The 15,807-nt window shown below is 44.0% G+C and overlaps 1 protein-coding gene across 1 annotated transcript; it reads left to right on the forward strand.

Annotated features, from left to right (window-relative positions):
- Positions 1-5,622: 5,622 nt before the first annotated feature.
- On the forward strand, positions 5,623-9,428 carry LOC142269196 (uncharacterized). The gene is made up of 3 exons (XM_075332384.1): positions 5,623-5,626; positions 5,666-5,779; positions 8,574-9,428. The coding sequence occupies exons 1-3, from the start codon at positions 5,623-5,625 to the stop codon at positions 9,407-9,409; spliced, it is 954 nt and encodes a 317-aa protein (XP_075188499.1). The 3' UTR covers positions 9,410-9,428.
- Positions 9,429-15,807: the final 6,379 nt, after the last annotated feature.

A 15,807-nucleotide genomic window follows, 5' to 3' on the forward strand; every position in this document is an offset into this window, starting at 1 on the left:
TTTTTTCTAAGTTAAACAGATCTAATTTTTTCAACCTCTCATCATATGGGAGGCCTTCCATTCTTTGTAGTCTAGTTACCTGCCTTGGAACTGACTCTAACTTCTGAATGTTCTTTTCAAAATGTGAAGCCAAAAACTGGATCCATATTCTAGATGTGGCCTTACAAGAGATTTATAGAAAGGTAACAATATGTTGGGATCATGGGATCTAATCTTTTTTTTTATACACCCTGAAATCTTGCTTGCTTTAGCAGCTGCTGCCTGACATTGAGTGCTGCTGCTCATTGTACCCTGATTACCCAAGTCCTTCTCCTGCTCTGTAGTCCTGAGTTTACTTCCATTTAATATATCTGCAGCTATAGGATTACTCCATCCTAGGTTTATTACTTTACATTTATCAATATTAAATCTCATTTGACAAGTGTCTGCCCATTCCAATATCTTATCCAGATTGTTTTGTAATATTGAACTATCAAGGTCATTTTTTAATATCCTACATAGTTTGGTGTTATCATCAAAGATTGAGACTTTACTATCAATCCCATCCACAAGGTCATTAATAAAAAGATTAAAAAGGATCGGTCCTAGAACAGATCCCTGCGGTAACCCACTGCTTACTGTAGCCCATGTAGAGAATATACCATTTATGACTACTCTTTGTTTCCTATCTTTTAGCCAATTCCTTACCCAGTTGTATATAGTTTCCCCTAGTCCTTGCTTCTGCAGCTTCGGTAAAGGGCTATTATGTGGTACAGTATCAAATGCCTTTGCAAAGTCCAAATAAATCACATCAGCTGCATTACCAATATCCAGATTTGCACTTACCTCCTCATAGAACCCCAAAATATTACTTAGACATGACTTATCTTTCATGAATCCATGCTGTCTGTCAGTTATATTATTTTCGGCAATATATTTTTGCATGTCATCCCTTCAAATGTTTTCCAAAACTTTGCACACTGCTGATGTCAAAATTGTTGGATGGTAGTTGCCTGGATCCACCCTCTTACTTTTCTTAAATATCGGTACCACATCAGCAATCCTCCAATCCTGAGGAACCAATCCTGGTACAAGTGAGTCTAAGAAGATGAGATACAGTGGTCTGTCAATTACTGAGCTCAATTCCCTCAATAGTCTGACCCAGAGGATTTGTCAATATTTAATTTACTCAGATGCAGGCGTACTTCTTCTTCTGTTAAATTAATATCAGGTGGTGAACTTTGATTTTTGACTTGTTGAATGCTCCCTGGAACAGTCTGTTCCTTGGTGAACACAGATGAAAAGTTACTGTTTAATATCTCAGTCTTTTCTTTGTCTTCTATAATTAACTGGTTATTATATTTTAAGGAACACATACCATCCTTTGTTTTCCTTTTGGCATTAATGTATTTATAGAAAATGTCGGATTTATTTTAATGCCCTTGTCGATTTTTGTTTCAGTAGCTAATTTTGCTTGCTTGATTTCTTTTTTACATTTCTTATTGAGATCCTTATACTCCTAAAATTATATTTCTGTATTCGCGGCCTTCAAGATTTTAAACACTATTTGTTTTTGTTTTATTATACTTTGTACAGTCTTATTTATCCATAGTGGTTTCTTTTTATTCCTGGACATTTTATTACCACACTTAAGCTTTTCCTTTAATTTGTTGAAATCAGCTTTCCTAAAATTTTAGGCTTTAGCATTACCCCTTTCAAATGCTCTATTGAATATTACTTTGAAGCTTACCATATTATGATCGCTGGTGCCCAAGTGCTCCCGGACCTGTAGATCTGAAATTATATCTGGTCTATTTGACAGGACCAGATCTAGCAAATTATCTCCCTTTGTCGGTTCATCTACCATCTGAGAGAGGAAATTGTCTTGAATTGTAGATAAGAACTTACAGCTTTTAGCACAACCAGAAGATTCTATGTCCCACTGAATGTCTGCAGAGTTGAAATCCTGCATAATAAGGACCTGATTATTATTATTATTTGATGCCTTTTCAATTTGTTGCAGCATTTCACCCACTACCTGTTCAGGTATGTTAGGTGGCTTATAGCAAACTCTAATTAGTAGCTTTCCATTATTCCCCTCCCCATGTACATTTACCCATAATGACTCTACATTGTTGCAGCTCCCCCCAATGTCGTTATTGAGCACAGGTCTTAGGTTAGATTTGATAAATATACACACTCCTCCACCTTTTTTGTCTTTCCTGTATTTCATGAATGTAGTATAACCCTCTATTTTTGTCACCCAGTCATGGCTCTCATCCGGTTTCTGTAATGCCCACCACATCATAATCCTTGTTTGACATCAGTCTCCAATTGATTCATTTTTTTTGCAAGACTTCTTGCATTTGCCAGTAGACATTTAATAGTATTAACACATTACTTACTCCTTGCCTCCCTACTTTCCTTGCATATCCCAGCCTCCCAACCTTCATTGACCCCTACTGTCTCACTGTCTCTATCTGCTCTATCCCCTTATTTGCTCCACTACCCTCCCTACCTTCCTCCCCCTAAATCCTAGTTTAAAAGCTCCTGCATTCTTCTGACCATCTTCTCCCCCATCACAGCTGCACCATCCCCATTGAGGTGCAGCCCGTCCATACCGTAGAGCCTGTAGATGACTGAGAAGTCGGCCCAGTTCTCCATGAACCCAAACCCTTCCTTCCTGCACCAATTTCTAAGTCACGTATTTATCTCCCTAAGCTCCCATTGTCTTTCTAGTGACGCTCATAGCACTGGTAGTATTTCTGAAAACACCACCTTGGAGGTCCTGGACTTCAGCTTCTCTCTTAGTTCCCTCTAATCATTTTTAAGGACCTTCCACCTGCCTCTAACTTTGTCATTAGTACCAATGTGCACCATGACCGCTGGGTTTTCCCCAGTCCCACCCAGCAATCTGTCTATCCGATCCACAATATGCCGAACCCGAGCACCCGGCAGAAAACACACTGTTTGGCATTCACGGTCTCGACGACAAATGACCTTGTCTGTCCACCTAGTCATAGAGTCCTCTACCACCACCATCCATCTGGCTTTTGCTGCACTCCTATTTCCCTCCTTCCTACAGCAGTCGTTTTCCTGGTTACTAGTAGCAACGTCCTGCTGTAGTCCTGGCCCTTCATTCCTAATATCAGCCACACAGGCATATTTACTAGGTTGTGCCAGATCAGGACTGGGCTCTCTGACACTTTTCCCCCTACTTCTTCTTCTGTTACCCAGCTACCTACCTCTGGGTCCTGACCTTCCCCTCCTCCACCCTCCTCCATAGCACTGGCCCCAGCCAGAGCCGCTCAGTGAGCTCTAAACTCCTCTCCAGGTTTGCAATGCTCCTGAGTGTTGTGAGCTGCATATTTAGATCAGTTACCTGGGCTTCCAAATATGTAACACGCTGACATCGAGTGCAGACATATTCACCCTCCAACGGCTGCTCAAGGCAGGCATACACCTGACAAGACACACACCTGGTAGCATTGTCCATGGAGCCGCTATTAAATGGGGATGAACAGGACAGATAAAAGCAAAAAACAAAGAAAAAACAATGGACAACTTGTAAGGAAAACTCCAAACTGCTCTTGTGTCACACTATGATATTGTGCTTATACTATGCACTTCCCGGCCCCCTCAGACTTTACTGCCCCTCACTAGCTCAGTGACCCTCGCTTACTGTGGCCGAGGTAAATAGTTCTGGAACAATCTAGAAACAGCTGTGGCCACTGCCCCCTCAGACTTCACTGCTCATCCCTGGATTTCCAGGATATCTGCTCCATGTCCGTCCACGGCTTCCAGGATGTGTCCTGTCTACATACAGCCTCCATTACCTCACTGTGACCCCCTGACATAACCTCCCCTCATCCAGCACCATGACACCCAGCACAGCAGAGCCCTGCATACACTGAGGAGCTGACCATGTGACCCCTGACTCCTCCCCTCCATGTGACATCATCACAGGTCCTGTAAGCACAGAGCAGCCATATATCTAGTGTGCAGCTCTGCAGGTGGAGGTGTGTGGAGATTCCCCATTACTGGGGCAGGCGGCATTAACCCCTTCAGCTCTGAGACTTTCTTGGTGTTTTTCTCTTGCTGATTTCTATGAATCATGAGGTTTTTGTTCCTTTTCCTCTGATAGATACAAACACCCCAACTATGAGAGGCCGGAAGTGAGGAAACCCGTCTGCCCTCGGTCCTCGGCCCCTTTCTGCCCTCGGTCCTCGGCCCCTTTCTGCCCTCGGTACCCGGCCCCTTTCTGCCCTCGGTCCTCGGCCCCTTTCTTCCCTTGGTCCTCGGCCCCTTTCTGCCCCCACACAGTATAATGTTCCCCCAGAATGTTCTCGTTATACGTTTCCCCTTATTATCTCCAGTAATTGAATTATTATAGCTGATTTTTTTTATAGTGTTACATCGTCACCTTCTCCACATTCAGGTCCCTACAATATCAGATCCTCTCAGTGGAGATCTTCTATAGAAGAGAATTCTCCTGATTGCCCCGTGAAGGATGGATATGGCCAGGGACAAGATGGCGGAGAGGATATTACACCTCACCCTAGAGATCCTCTTCCGGCTTACTGGAGAGGTGAGAGATTCTGATGACGTCACATTACATCATTCTTATCTATGGGAATAACAGATGGACAGAACTGGAGAGGTGAGGACTCTGGAAATGTCTGGAGTGAGATTTATTACTGTGTCTCTCCATAACCAGGATTACACAGTAGTGAAGAAGACCTCTAGTGAGCGCTGTCAGGCCCCTGTGTCTGAGGGATGGAGAAGACCCCTGAGCCCAATCACGGGGCCTCCACCTCATCCCCCGATACATGAGGACATCAGTGACCAGAAGATCCTCGAACTCACCTACAAGATGATTGAGCTGCTGACTGGAGAGGTGACACTGCTAGGAATGCTGGGACATTATACAGTAAAGGCTACTTTACACACTGCGATATCGGTCCCGATATCGCTAGTGTGGGTACCCGCCCCCATCTGTTGCGCGACACGGGCAAATCGCTGCCCGTGCCGCACAACATCGCCCAGACCCGTCACACATACTTACCTGCCCGGGGACGTCGCTGTGACTGGCGAACCACCTCCTTTCTAAGGGGGCGGTCCGTGCGGCGTCACAGCGATGTCACTGAGCGGCCGCCCAATAGCAGCGGAGGGGCGGATCTGAGCGGGACGTAACATCCCGCCCACCTCCTTCCTTCTGCATAGCGGCCGGGAGGCAGGTAAGGAGAGCTTCCTCGTTCCTGCGGCATCACACATAGCGATGTGTGCTGCCGCAGGAGCAACGAACTACATCGTTACTGCTGCAGTAACGATAATCGAGAATGGACCCCAATTTCATCGATGAGCGATTATGCACGTTTTTGCAACGATGCAAAATCGCTCATCGGTGTCACACGCAGCGTGTAAAGCCCCCTTAACGCTATGAAGGGATCGGGGGTGACGGTATCATTGTATGTGTCAGGTTCCTATAAGGTGTCAGGATGTCACCGTCTATTTCTCCATGGAGGAGTGGGAGTATTTAGAAGGACACAAAGATCTGTACTAGGACGTCATGATGGAGGATCCCCAGCCCCTCACATCACCAGGTAATAGACAGGACTAAATACACACGGCCTATAATTATCTATGTGTAAGGAATGAATTCAGTCCCTGTATGTGTCTCCTCCAGTTCTATCCAGTAAGAGGACAACACCAGAGAGATGTCCCCGTCCTCTTCTCCCACAGGACTGTAAACAAGAAGATCCCGATGTTCCTCAGGATGTGTTTCCTCCAGTTCTATCCAGTAAGAGATATCTACTCATGTACTTTCTGCACTAATTTTCTGTTTACCTTTTAAGGCGTTTTGCTGTGGGATTTTTTCAGCTGTATTTTCTTTCCTTCTGCTTCTTCCGCTGTTTGTGTACCGCCCCTGCGAACCGCTCGGATCTGGGGTCGCTGCTGTGGCTTGAGGGTCTCAGGACCCGGGGGCTTGCGGCCACTTCAATGTGAAGGGGGGGACTATTTACAGGGGGTAAGAGTTCTTGACGCCACCCGTTGTTTGCGGTAAGGGAGTACTGCCGCTGCTGATGGGAGTGACTGGGGTAGATGGAGTGGAGCAGCCTGATGACGTTCCCTCCACGTGTAGGGAAGGCCCCGGGACTCTGGATAATGGTGGAGCGGGGGTGCGCAGGGCCAGTCGGAAGCAGGGGACGACCATGTACTCACTCAGGCAGCATCGGTGATGGTGCGACCGCAAAGCAGACTCTGACAACAAGGTAAACCAAGTCTCTGGGTGCCGCTGCCCTCTTGGAGGAGCCCGTCCGGATGTCCGCCCCCTGTAGTATTGCCGGGTGATCCAGAGCCTGCCTCCTTGCACAAATTTAAAGTGTTCTGGTGGCCCGTATGCATAAAGCTGTGCGGGCCCTGCTCCCTCCTTTTTGGGTAGTGGAGCTGTGCTCTCAAAGGCTCACGCGTGGGATTTCTGTGGGCTGCTTGGTTTGGAAAGCCCTATCCCCCTCGTTGCTCTAGTGCCCCTGATCTCTGAGTCCATAAAATCACTATCCTCCACAGGTTAATTGCCGGGTTGCCTGAAGATACCCCCCGACCTAGGGTCCTGTACCCCGCCGTGCTTTCGGACCCAGACCAGTTTTTAGACTCTTAATGCTTCCTGTCCTCCGAGACCATGTCTAGACACCCAGCCTCAATACCCTGCGACTGGGTCTCCGACTCCTCCGGTCCCAGACCACCGTCTGCGACCCAACCTGCCACAAACAGGGAGCCACACACTCCCCAGCCCCAACTCCCAACATTATCGCTACGACAGTATCACACGCACATACCTTGTCAGAGACGTCGCTGTGACTGCGGAACAATACCTCCCTCAAGGGGGAAGTGCGTTCGGCGTCATAGCGACGTCACTGCGGCGTCACTAAGCGGCCGGCCAATAGAAGCGGAGGGGCTGAGATGAGCGGGACGTAACATCCCGCCCACATCCTTCCTTCCACATTGCCGGTGGACGCAGGTAAGGAAATGTTCGTTGTTCCAGTGGTGTCACACATAGCGATGTGTGATGCCGCAGGAACGACGAACAACATCGTACCCGTGGCAGCAGCGATATTAAGGAAATGAACGACGTGTCAACGAGTAACGATTTTTCACGTTTTTGTGCTCATTGATCGTCACTCATTTGTGTCACGCTGTGATGTTGCTACTAGCGATGGATGTGCGTCACTAACGACGTGACCCCGACGATATATCGGTAGCGATGTCGCAGCGTGTAAAGCACCCTTAAGGCTGCTATCACACTACGTTTTTTAACATGCGTCATGAACTTTTTTTCTGTAAAAGTGGATCCTGTTTTTACAAAGAAAAACGCATGCAAACGCATGTGTTATTTTGCAGGATCCTGTCACTTGAAGTTAATGGGCGGGCTTTGAAGTCATGTGATCGGGAGTGAGGGGAACTGAACGTGATAGACTGGGAGCCGGCATCTGACAGCTGCGGACGCTGGTAACCAAGGTAAATATCGGGTAACTAAGCGAAGTGCTTTGCTTGGATACCCAATATTTACCTTGGTTACGAGCGTCCGCAGCTGCTAGAAGCCGGGCTGCCTACTCCCTGCACACGTAACCAAGGTAAACATCGGGTAACTAAGCGAAGCACTTTGCTTGGATACCCGATATTTACCTTGGTTACGAGCGTCCGCCGCTCTCGGGCGGGGGAGAGAGAGAGGGGGGAGAGACAGAGAGGGAGGGGGAGAGAGGGAGGGGGGAGAGAGACTGATCACGCCAGGCTGGTTTCTGGGCATGCTCAGTAGAGCAAACAGGATCCTGTCTATCAGCATGCCAGCGTTCACATACGTTTGCGTGCAGTATAGTCAGGATCCAGTGATTTGCAGTATTTGGACGCAGCTCAAAAACGCTACAAGTAGCTTTTTTGAAAAAAGTTAAAAAAAACTGCAAGTCACTGGATTCTCACTATAACGCACGCAAACGTATGTGAACGCATGTTGACGCGAGTCCATTGTAAATGCATTGAAATGAAAACGCATTTGCACTGGATCCGTTTTTGCATTAAAAAAACGTCCATGACGCATGTTAAAAAAACGTAGTGTGAAAGCAGCCTATGTTTCTCACTGTTTATTTCTGTGAGTTTGCAGTGTGCCTGAGTTTTAGTTTTCCCATCTGTCTTAATCTGTATTTCCATCATACTCCTTCACTTTCCTTCCCTGGGAGATCACTGACAAGGGCATCTCCACTTTCAGGGGTAATCCAGAGATTAGGGATAGCCTAGGGTCTCCTAGCGTGAGGGACAGTATAGGAGCCCACTGTCCTTTGTTATTCTGCAGTCACATTGTGACAATCAGTCAGATTATTTACTGTAGCACATTCCAGAGAATTGGTGCTACTGGAGAGATATCTTGGAGAAAGGATTGAGAGGTCTGAATTAACGAAAATGTAACTCTTACATCTCAAAATTGGAAAACAGATTAAGAATGAATTTTTCCCTAATTTAATTTCTGATGTTATGGTATAAAAAAATAAATGTACTTTCAAGATAATATCATTAAAAACTAGTAACATTGTGTTTATTTTTAGCAGATGACTGTATTGGAAGTTCAGGTGGACATCTAATATCTTCAGAATGTAAAACAGATGATGAAAGTATCACACATGATACATATGAAGATCATGCTGTTGTCCCAGATATACCTCCAGTCCTTCCTCGGAAAGTTCTATCATCTGATCTTTTCAAGCTAGTCCAAAATTCCGATTTATCACAGAATTTTAAGCAAAATAAAAGTTACAGAAGGGATGTAGAACAAGAAACGGTTCCTACAGGGGAGAAAACATTTTCATGTTCAAAATGTGGGAAATGTTTTACCAGGAAATCACATCTTGTTAACCATCAAAGATCTCATACAGGGGAGAAGCCATTTTCATGTTCCGAGTGCGGGAAATGTTTTAGTCAGAAATCAAATCTTGTTACGCATCAAAAATATCATACTGGGAAGAAGCAGTTTTCATGTTCAGAATGTGGAAAATGTTTTATTCGGAAATCACACCTTGTTAGACATCAGAAAAATCACAAAGGGGAGAAACCATTTTCATGTGTAGAGTGTGGGAAATGTTTCATTCGGAAATCAGATCTTGTCTGGCATCAAAGATCTCACACAGGGGAGAAGCCATTTTCATGTTCAGAGTGTCGGAAATGTTTTATTCAGAAATCAAAACTTGTTGTGCATCAAAGATCTCACACCGGGGAAAAGCCATTTTCATGTTCAGAGTGTGGGAAATGTTTTATTCAGAAATCAGATCTTGTTAGGCATCAAAGATCTCACACAGGAGAGAAGACATTTTCATGCTCAGAATGTGGTAAATGTTTTACTAGGAAATCAGGTCTTGTTTACCATCAAAAAAATCACACAAAATAAACCATTTTAATGTTCTGAATTTGGAAAATGTTATTCTCAGAAATCATATCTTGTTAAACATGTGAAGAAGCCGCACAGGGAAGGAACATTTTTCAAGTTGTGAATAATTGAAATGTTTAACTGGTAAATGAAGTCTTTCCGACCATCAGAAATCCAACAGAGCGGAGCAGCTATTCTTACTTTCAGAATTTGCCAAATGTTTTTTATCATTAATCAGATCCTGTTATCAGATGAGTCACACGGGAGAAGCCATCATGATGTACCATAATTCAAGGGGTTTTATCCAAAAATCGGCTACAATTGCTCAAGTAAAAGGCCATTTACACGCTGCAACATCGCTAACGATATATCGTCGAGGTCACGGTATTTGTGACGCACATCCGGCGTTGTTAGCGACGTCGCAGCGTGTAACACATATGAGCGACCTTAAACGATCGCAAAATAGCCAAAAATCGTTGGTATGTGAGAGGTAGTTCACTTACCAAAACTTGTTGTGTATTCAGTAGCGAGGTTGTTCGTCGTTCCTGCGGCAGCACACATCGCTATGTGTGACCCCGCAGGAACGAGCAACAACTTCGTACCTGCGGCCGGCCTCAATGAGGAAGGAAGGAGGTGGGCGGGATATTCGTCCTGCTCATCTCCGCCCCTCCGCTTCTCTTGGACGGCTGCCGTGTGACGTCTCTGTGACGCCGCACGTAATGCCCCCTTAGAAAGGAGGCGGATTGCCGGCCATAGCGATGTCGCAGGAAAGGTAAGTCCGTGTGACGGGTGTAAGCGAAGTTGTGCGCCACGGGCAGCGATTTACCCGTGACGCACAACCGACGGGGGCGGGTACGATATCGCAGCGTGTAAAGTACCCTTAAGAATTGGTGAGGGAATGTACCATTTTCTTTCTTTTTAAACTTATCGTATTTTTCGGACCATAAGACATACCTAGGTTTTGAAGAAGGAAAATAGGGAAAAAGATGTAAGTAAAAAATTTGGTCATGCTGCACCAATATGGAGGGATCTGCTGCTGACACTGTTATAAGGGTACTATCCCCCAATTTCTAGCGCAATGATGACTTTCCCTTTAAATAGTGCTTATCACAAATCTGTGGCTGCCTTTTTTATTTACTAATTCAGTGGAGAGCTGCAGATTTGTGAATTTTCTAAATATAATCCAGTACCAAAACTTTTGGAAGTGTCCCTAATGTCCCCCAAAAGGAACTTCCAGGTTGTGAGATCCCACAACCCTCAGCGATCACTGATAGTGAAAGAGTGAGCTCTACGACCCCAGTGCTGCAGCATCCATCTTAAGCAGTTCACTAAAACCTTAAAGTAAGGGACCTCGCTGGATTAGTTGACAGAGGAATTTCTCATGTTTAGAGCAGCTGCAGAGATTTGTGGGATCCCGCTCTACACACTGAGATCCCACAAACTAGAAGTTTGGGCTCAACTTTGCTAGTAAGTTGGGTATTTTGAGAGCCTTTAGGAAGATTTGTAAAATGTTTTGATACTGGATTATATTTATAAAATTGACTAATTTCAGGTTGCCTACTGCTTTAGTTACTAAAAAGATCAAACAATCACTGATCTCGGGAAGACCAGCCAGAAAACACTGCCGGCAGTCAGCAAAGGCGTGCAACACAGTGAAATCCTAGGTGCATTGTCCCCTGAGAAGTGTGCAAATCAAAAAGGTCCATGGAGCCTCTGTTAGGAGTCTCGACACAGAAACTAGCCAGAAATACCCCGCTTTGGTATTTCCCTTGTCATATCTTTAAACTCGTCAAGAGCTGGATATTGACTAAAAGGGCCACTTATTATGGTGGTTATGGTGGTGTAATGCCTGATTGGAGCCACAGACTCAGACTGGCTGTAAGGGGAGTCTAGAGAAAAGCCGCTCACAAAGCAGGACCCCAAGAACTCTGCAACCCTTTAACCCCTATACAGGGATTTGGAATTACACAGAGCCCCAGAGATCACTACCTGTGGTAGGCTGTAGTCCGTGGTCGTCAGGCAGGGTCAAAAACTAGGAGATGCTAAACAGGAACAGAATCGGCAGGCAAGGGCGTAGTGAGGAGACAAAGCAGAGGTCAAATCCGGAACTGGCAGCAAGGTACAAAAACGACAAGCAGGAGGGTAGTCAAACAACAAGCAAAGGTCAGCGCACAGGAATCAAAATACAAACAGCACATGAGCCAGGAGTACAGAACTATCTCTGGTAGTGGTCATGTGACAGGAGGGGGAATAAGAAGGGTGTGGTGTCTTCCCATTGGCTGCAGGTGAATGTTGGCAACTTCAGCTGGAAGACACACGCCACCTACAGTCAGCCAGTGGTACTGCAGGTTCCAGGGAAACCCAGCCTAGTGAATGAGCGGATTAATCACCAAAGTCCACTTACTTATATACACTTCGATTCAATCAGACTAAACACAGACTTGGCACTGAATTGCCGGCCAAGAATGAAGTGAATAAATCCAGTTTACTATGAAATATTATTTTATTATCAATAAATTCACACACATATACTTCAAACAAGAGAGCCACCTGGGAGGCACATGGTTCCAGAGTATCTACATATCATCTCTATCCCATATATAATGTATTAACATTAAACCTTAACACAGGATAATTACGTCCCGTATCCATATATAGACACTAGGCATAGAAAAATTAATCACATCCAGTGTCAATTCACATTATAACACATAGTGTTTAGCCTCATAATAATTCCATATCAGCATATAGTCCTAAACAGTTGCCCAAGGAAGTAGCCATTAATTAGTGATACTGACATACAAAAATTAGTTTCATTGGGCATATCACCACCATTGCTCAATATATTACCATCTACTCCCTCTTTCCTGATTTTATCAGCGCGGCACATTGATGGACAAATGTAGAGTCCAATGACTCATTATCATCTATGGTATGCTAAGGCAGATCACATGCACGGCTAAATCGATTCATCAATTGTTAATATATCTTTTTAAGCACCTGCTGATTTCCATATAATAAAACACAATTCTACCACTGCATGTGCTGCCTCACCACCACCTACATATAATTAGTCCCCATATGTTACACTGATAACACAAACAAGAGGGCAATTATTATCCAAGTACACAATGTATGGAGATAAGGGCCATATAACAAAGATATGCGTTAAGGATTAGATATTTAGAATAGGCATAAAGAATTAAGTATTAGAATAGAGAGGATACTCACATTGTTAAATGACTCGTCTGGCCATGCGTCCCTCCACCCCTGACGCACGTTTCGCCGCTGCTTTATCAAAAGGGGGCGTGTCAGGGTGGGGGAACGTTCGTGCTTATATAGTGTAATCCAGCCAAGTAATCATGTCATCGCGTATTATCATCATTATGTACACGTGTTCACTACTTCCGGTATGTATCGGCGCATAGCACTGATGCCGCTTCCCCTTTGTAAGAGGACTTCCGGACTGCGCGCGCTGACCCTCAAGCGTCATCACGCTCTAGGGCACATGATGTGCGCACGTCATGAAGTCCGAGTGGCGGAAAACAGTGCATGCGCACTGCCGGAATGATGTCACACACTAAATCCCCGTTCCCATGCACTAAACTTGACCATATAGGGGCGCATGCGCGCGCACACAGCATCACATTACATAGACAACTTATGTTATGCGGCGAGGATGACCGATGCGGCATCACCAGCTATCTCAACACATCAGAAACAGCATTACAATTTACAGGTTTATACCATTCTAAAGCCGCACCAGCGATCCCCCTCGTACAAGAATCATAAAAGGAATCAGAACAGATTACTAATTCTAACTATATTATATACAATCATACTGCCAGAAGAAACCTTAACAGATGTTACATGCCCATATAGCTTTATCAATTTATACATAAGAAATTCAGAAATAAGCATATAACATTGCTCATCAATGTAAGTCCCAGCTCACTATCATAAATTCAATATCAATTGTTCAATACAACCATATAATAATAAGACAATACACTGTTTCCGAACTTCACATATAAAGGACATCATTTTTTATATATAAATTCCGATTTCTTCCTTATTTATTTCACAATTGATCCGCATTGTTGTTACTCCCCAAAATCTCAGCAGTACATCCGATCTTATGATTCATCCTGCGTAGATCACCACGTGCGTTATTCTACTTTCATCAATAATCATGTGTAATGTATGACATTAATTCCTTGGCTGGAATAGATCAAATAAAATAAAATTAAAAACAGAAAAAAACACTTACAAAACACTTTAAAAACATAACCCACCCATAAAAAACATCCACAGAACCTTGCAGGCATATTGGATCTTATTCCCGCAACTTAGAAGAACCGACATATGCAAATACATCTGTATATTTAATTTTTATATCAATGACCAAAACAGAGTGTTAGCAACACCCCACCAAAATTTATCTAAGGAGATTTCACTTGAAGGTATTCGACTCCCACTGTCCCACACATCTCTCCCATAGTAAACCATGGGGGAGGGAGGGGAAATTGATCACAGAAAGGAACTAAAGCCACTACTTTCATTGAGCCCCTGGGGGGCCATGGAACCAAGACGGTAAATCCATTTACATTCTAGCCTTGCTAATGCAAGGCCTAAATCGCCTCCTCTGGGGCCCAAACTGACCTGATCGATAACCCGAAATTTTAACCCTCTAGGGTTGCATCCATGTAGCCTGTGAAAATGGTGCGGCAATGTTTTTAAGGTTGATAAATCTTTGGCTATCTGTGCATTTCGAATGTCCTTAAGATGTTCTAGGGCTCGGACCTTAAATTCCCTTATCGTCAAAGTGATATAGATCTTTGCACAAGGACATTCTGCTTGATATATAATGCCACTGGATGAGCAATTTAGTATCTTGCGTATATCATATGTTCTTGATCCATCATAGTTTTTAAATGTCTTAGTTTTTACACAATTGCCGCACGCCTTACACAGGCCACATGGATAAAAGCCGTTGAGGGAATTGCTAATAGCAAGTTTATGGACGGGTTTGGTCTCATACTATATAAGGATAAGGCTGCACATCAAACTTAGATAATGGTATAATGCCTCAAGCATGTGGAAAAATATTGGAATATACAATGAAAAATGCTACTTGCTAATTTGAACATGTGAATAATGAATTGCATACCTGCCATGAATATTAGGAAAAAGGAGATATTTAGCAATCGCATTGATCAATGTAACTGAGCCCCAAGACCTCGTCAAGGTATATCTCTATATTGGGGTCCCTAGCTCTGTGACCCTAACTGTGTGTCATCTCATTGCAATTAAAAACTGCTGTGGGTGGAGAGGGGTAACTAAGGACTTTCTTATATAGGAGATGGAAAAAACATGGCCGAAAGGGGCGGAGCTGTGTTCACATTCAGAAAAAAACTACATATAACTGAATAGGATAACTGAAGTGAGCACTAATATATATTATATATTATGAGTGCAAGCCAAAAAATACATACTATATAAGGATAAGGCTGCACATCAAACTTAGATAATGGTATAATGCCTCAAGCATATGGAAAAATATTGGAATATACAATGAAAAATGCTACTTGCTAATTTGAACATGTGAATAATGAATTGCATACCTGCTATGAATATTAGGAAAAAGGAGATATTTAGCAATCGCATTGATCAATGTAACTGAGCCCCAAGGCCTCGTCAAGGCATATCTCTATATTGGGGTCCCTAGCTCTGTGACCCTAACTGTGTGTCATCTCATTGCAATTAAAAACTGCTATGGGTGGAGAGGGGTAACTAAGGACTTTCTTATATAGGAGATGGAAAAAACATGGCCGAAAGGGGCGGAGCTGTGTTCACATTCAGAAAAAAAAACTACATATAACTGAATAGGATAACTGAAGTGAGCACTAATATATATATATGTGAGTGCAAGCCAAAAATACATACTATATATAAGAATAAGGCTGCACATCAAACTTAGATAATGGTATAATGCCTCAAGCATATGGAAAAATATTGGAATATACAATGAAAAATGCTACTTGCTAATTTGAACATGTGAATAATGAATTGCATACCTGCTATGAATATTAGGAAAAAGGAGATATTTAGCAATCGCATTGATCAATGTAACTGAGCCCCAAGGCCTCGTCAAGGCATATCTCTATATTGGGGTCCCTAGCTCTGTGACCCTAACTGTGTGTCATCTCATCATGCATGATCACGCATGGATCCCCTTCTTTCCCGTAATCTGCGGTCCATACAAACTGCCTCCGTCATCGCATCATCCAAGGTGTTGGGAGGAGGGTGCAGAGCCAAAGCTTCTTTCAGGGAGTCCGAAAGACCTCTCCGGAATTGGCACCTGAGTGCAGAATCATTCCACCGTACCTCAGTGGACCACTGCCGAAACTCAGAACAAT

Source organism: Anomaloglossus baeobatrachus, unplaced genomic scaffold, assembly GCF_048569485.1.
Source record: "Anomaloglossus baeobatrachus isolate aAnoBae1 unplaced genomic scaffold, aAnoBae1.hap1 Scaffold_315, whole genome shotgun sequence".
Lineage (NCBI taxonomy): Eukaryota > Metazoa > Chordata > Amphibia > Anura > Aromobatidae > Anomaloglossus > Anomaloglossus baeobatrachus.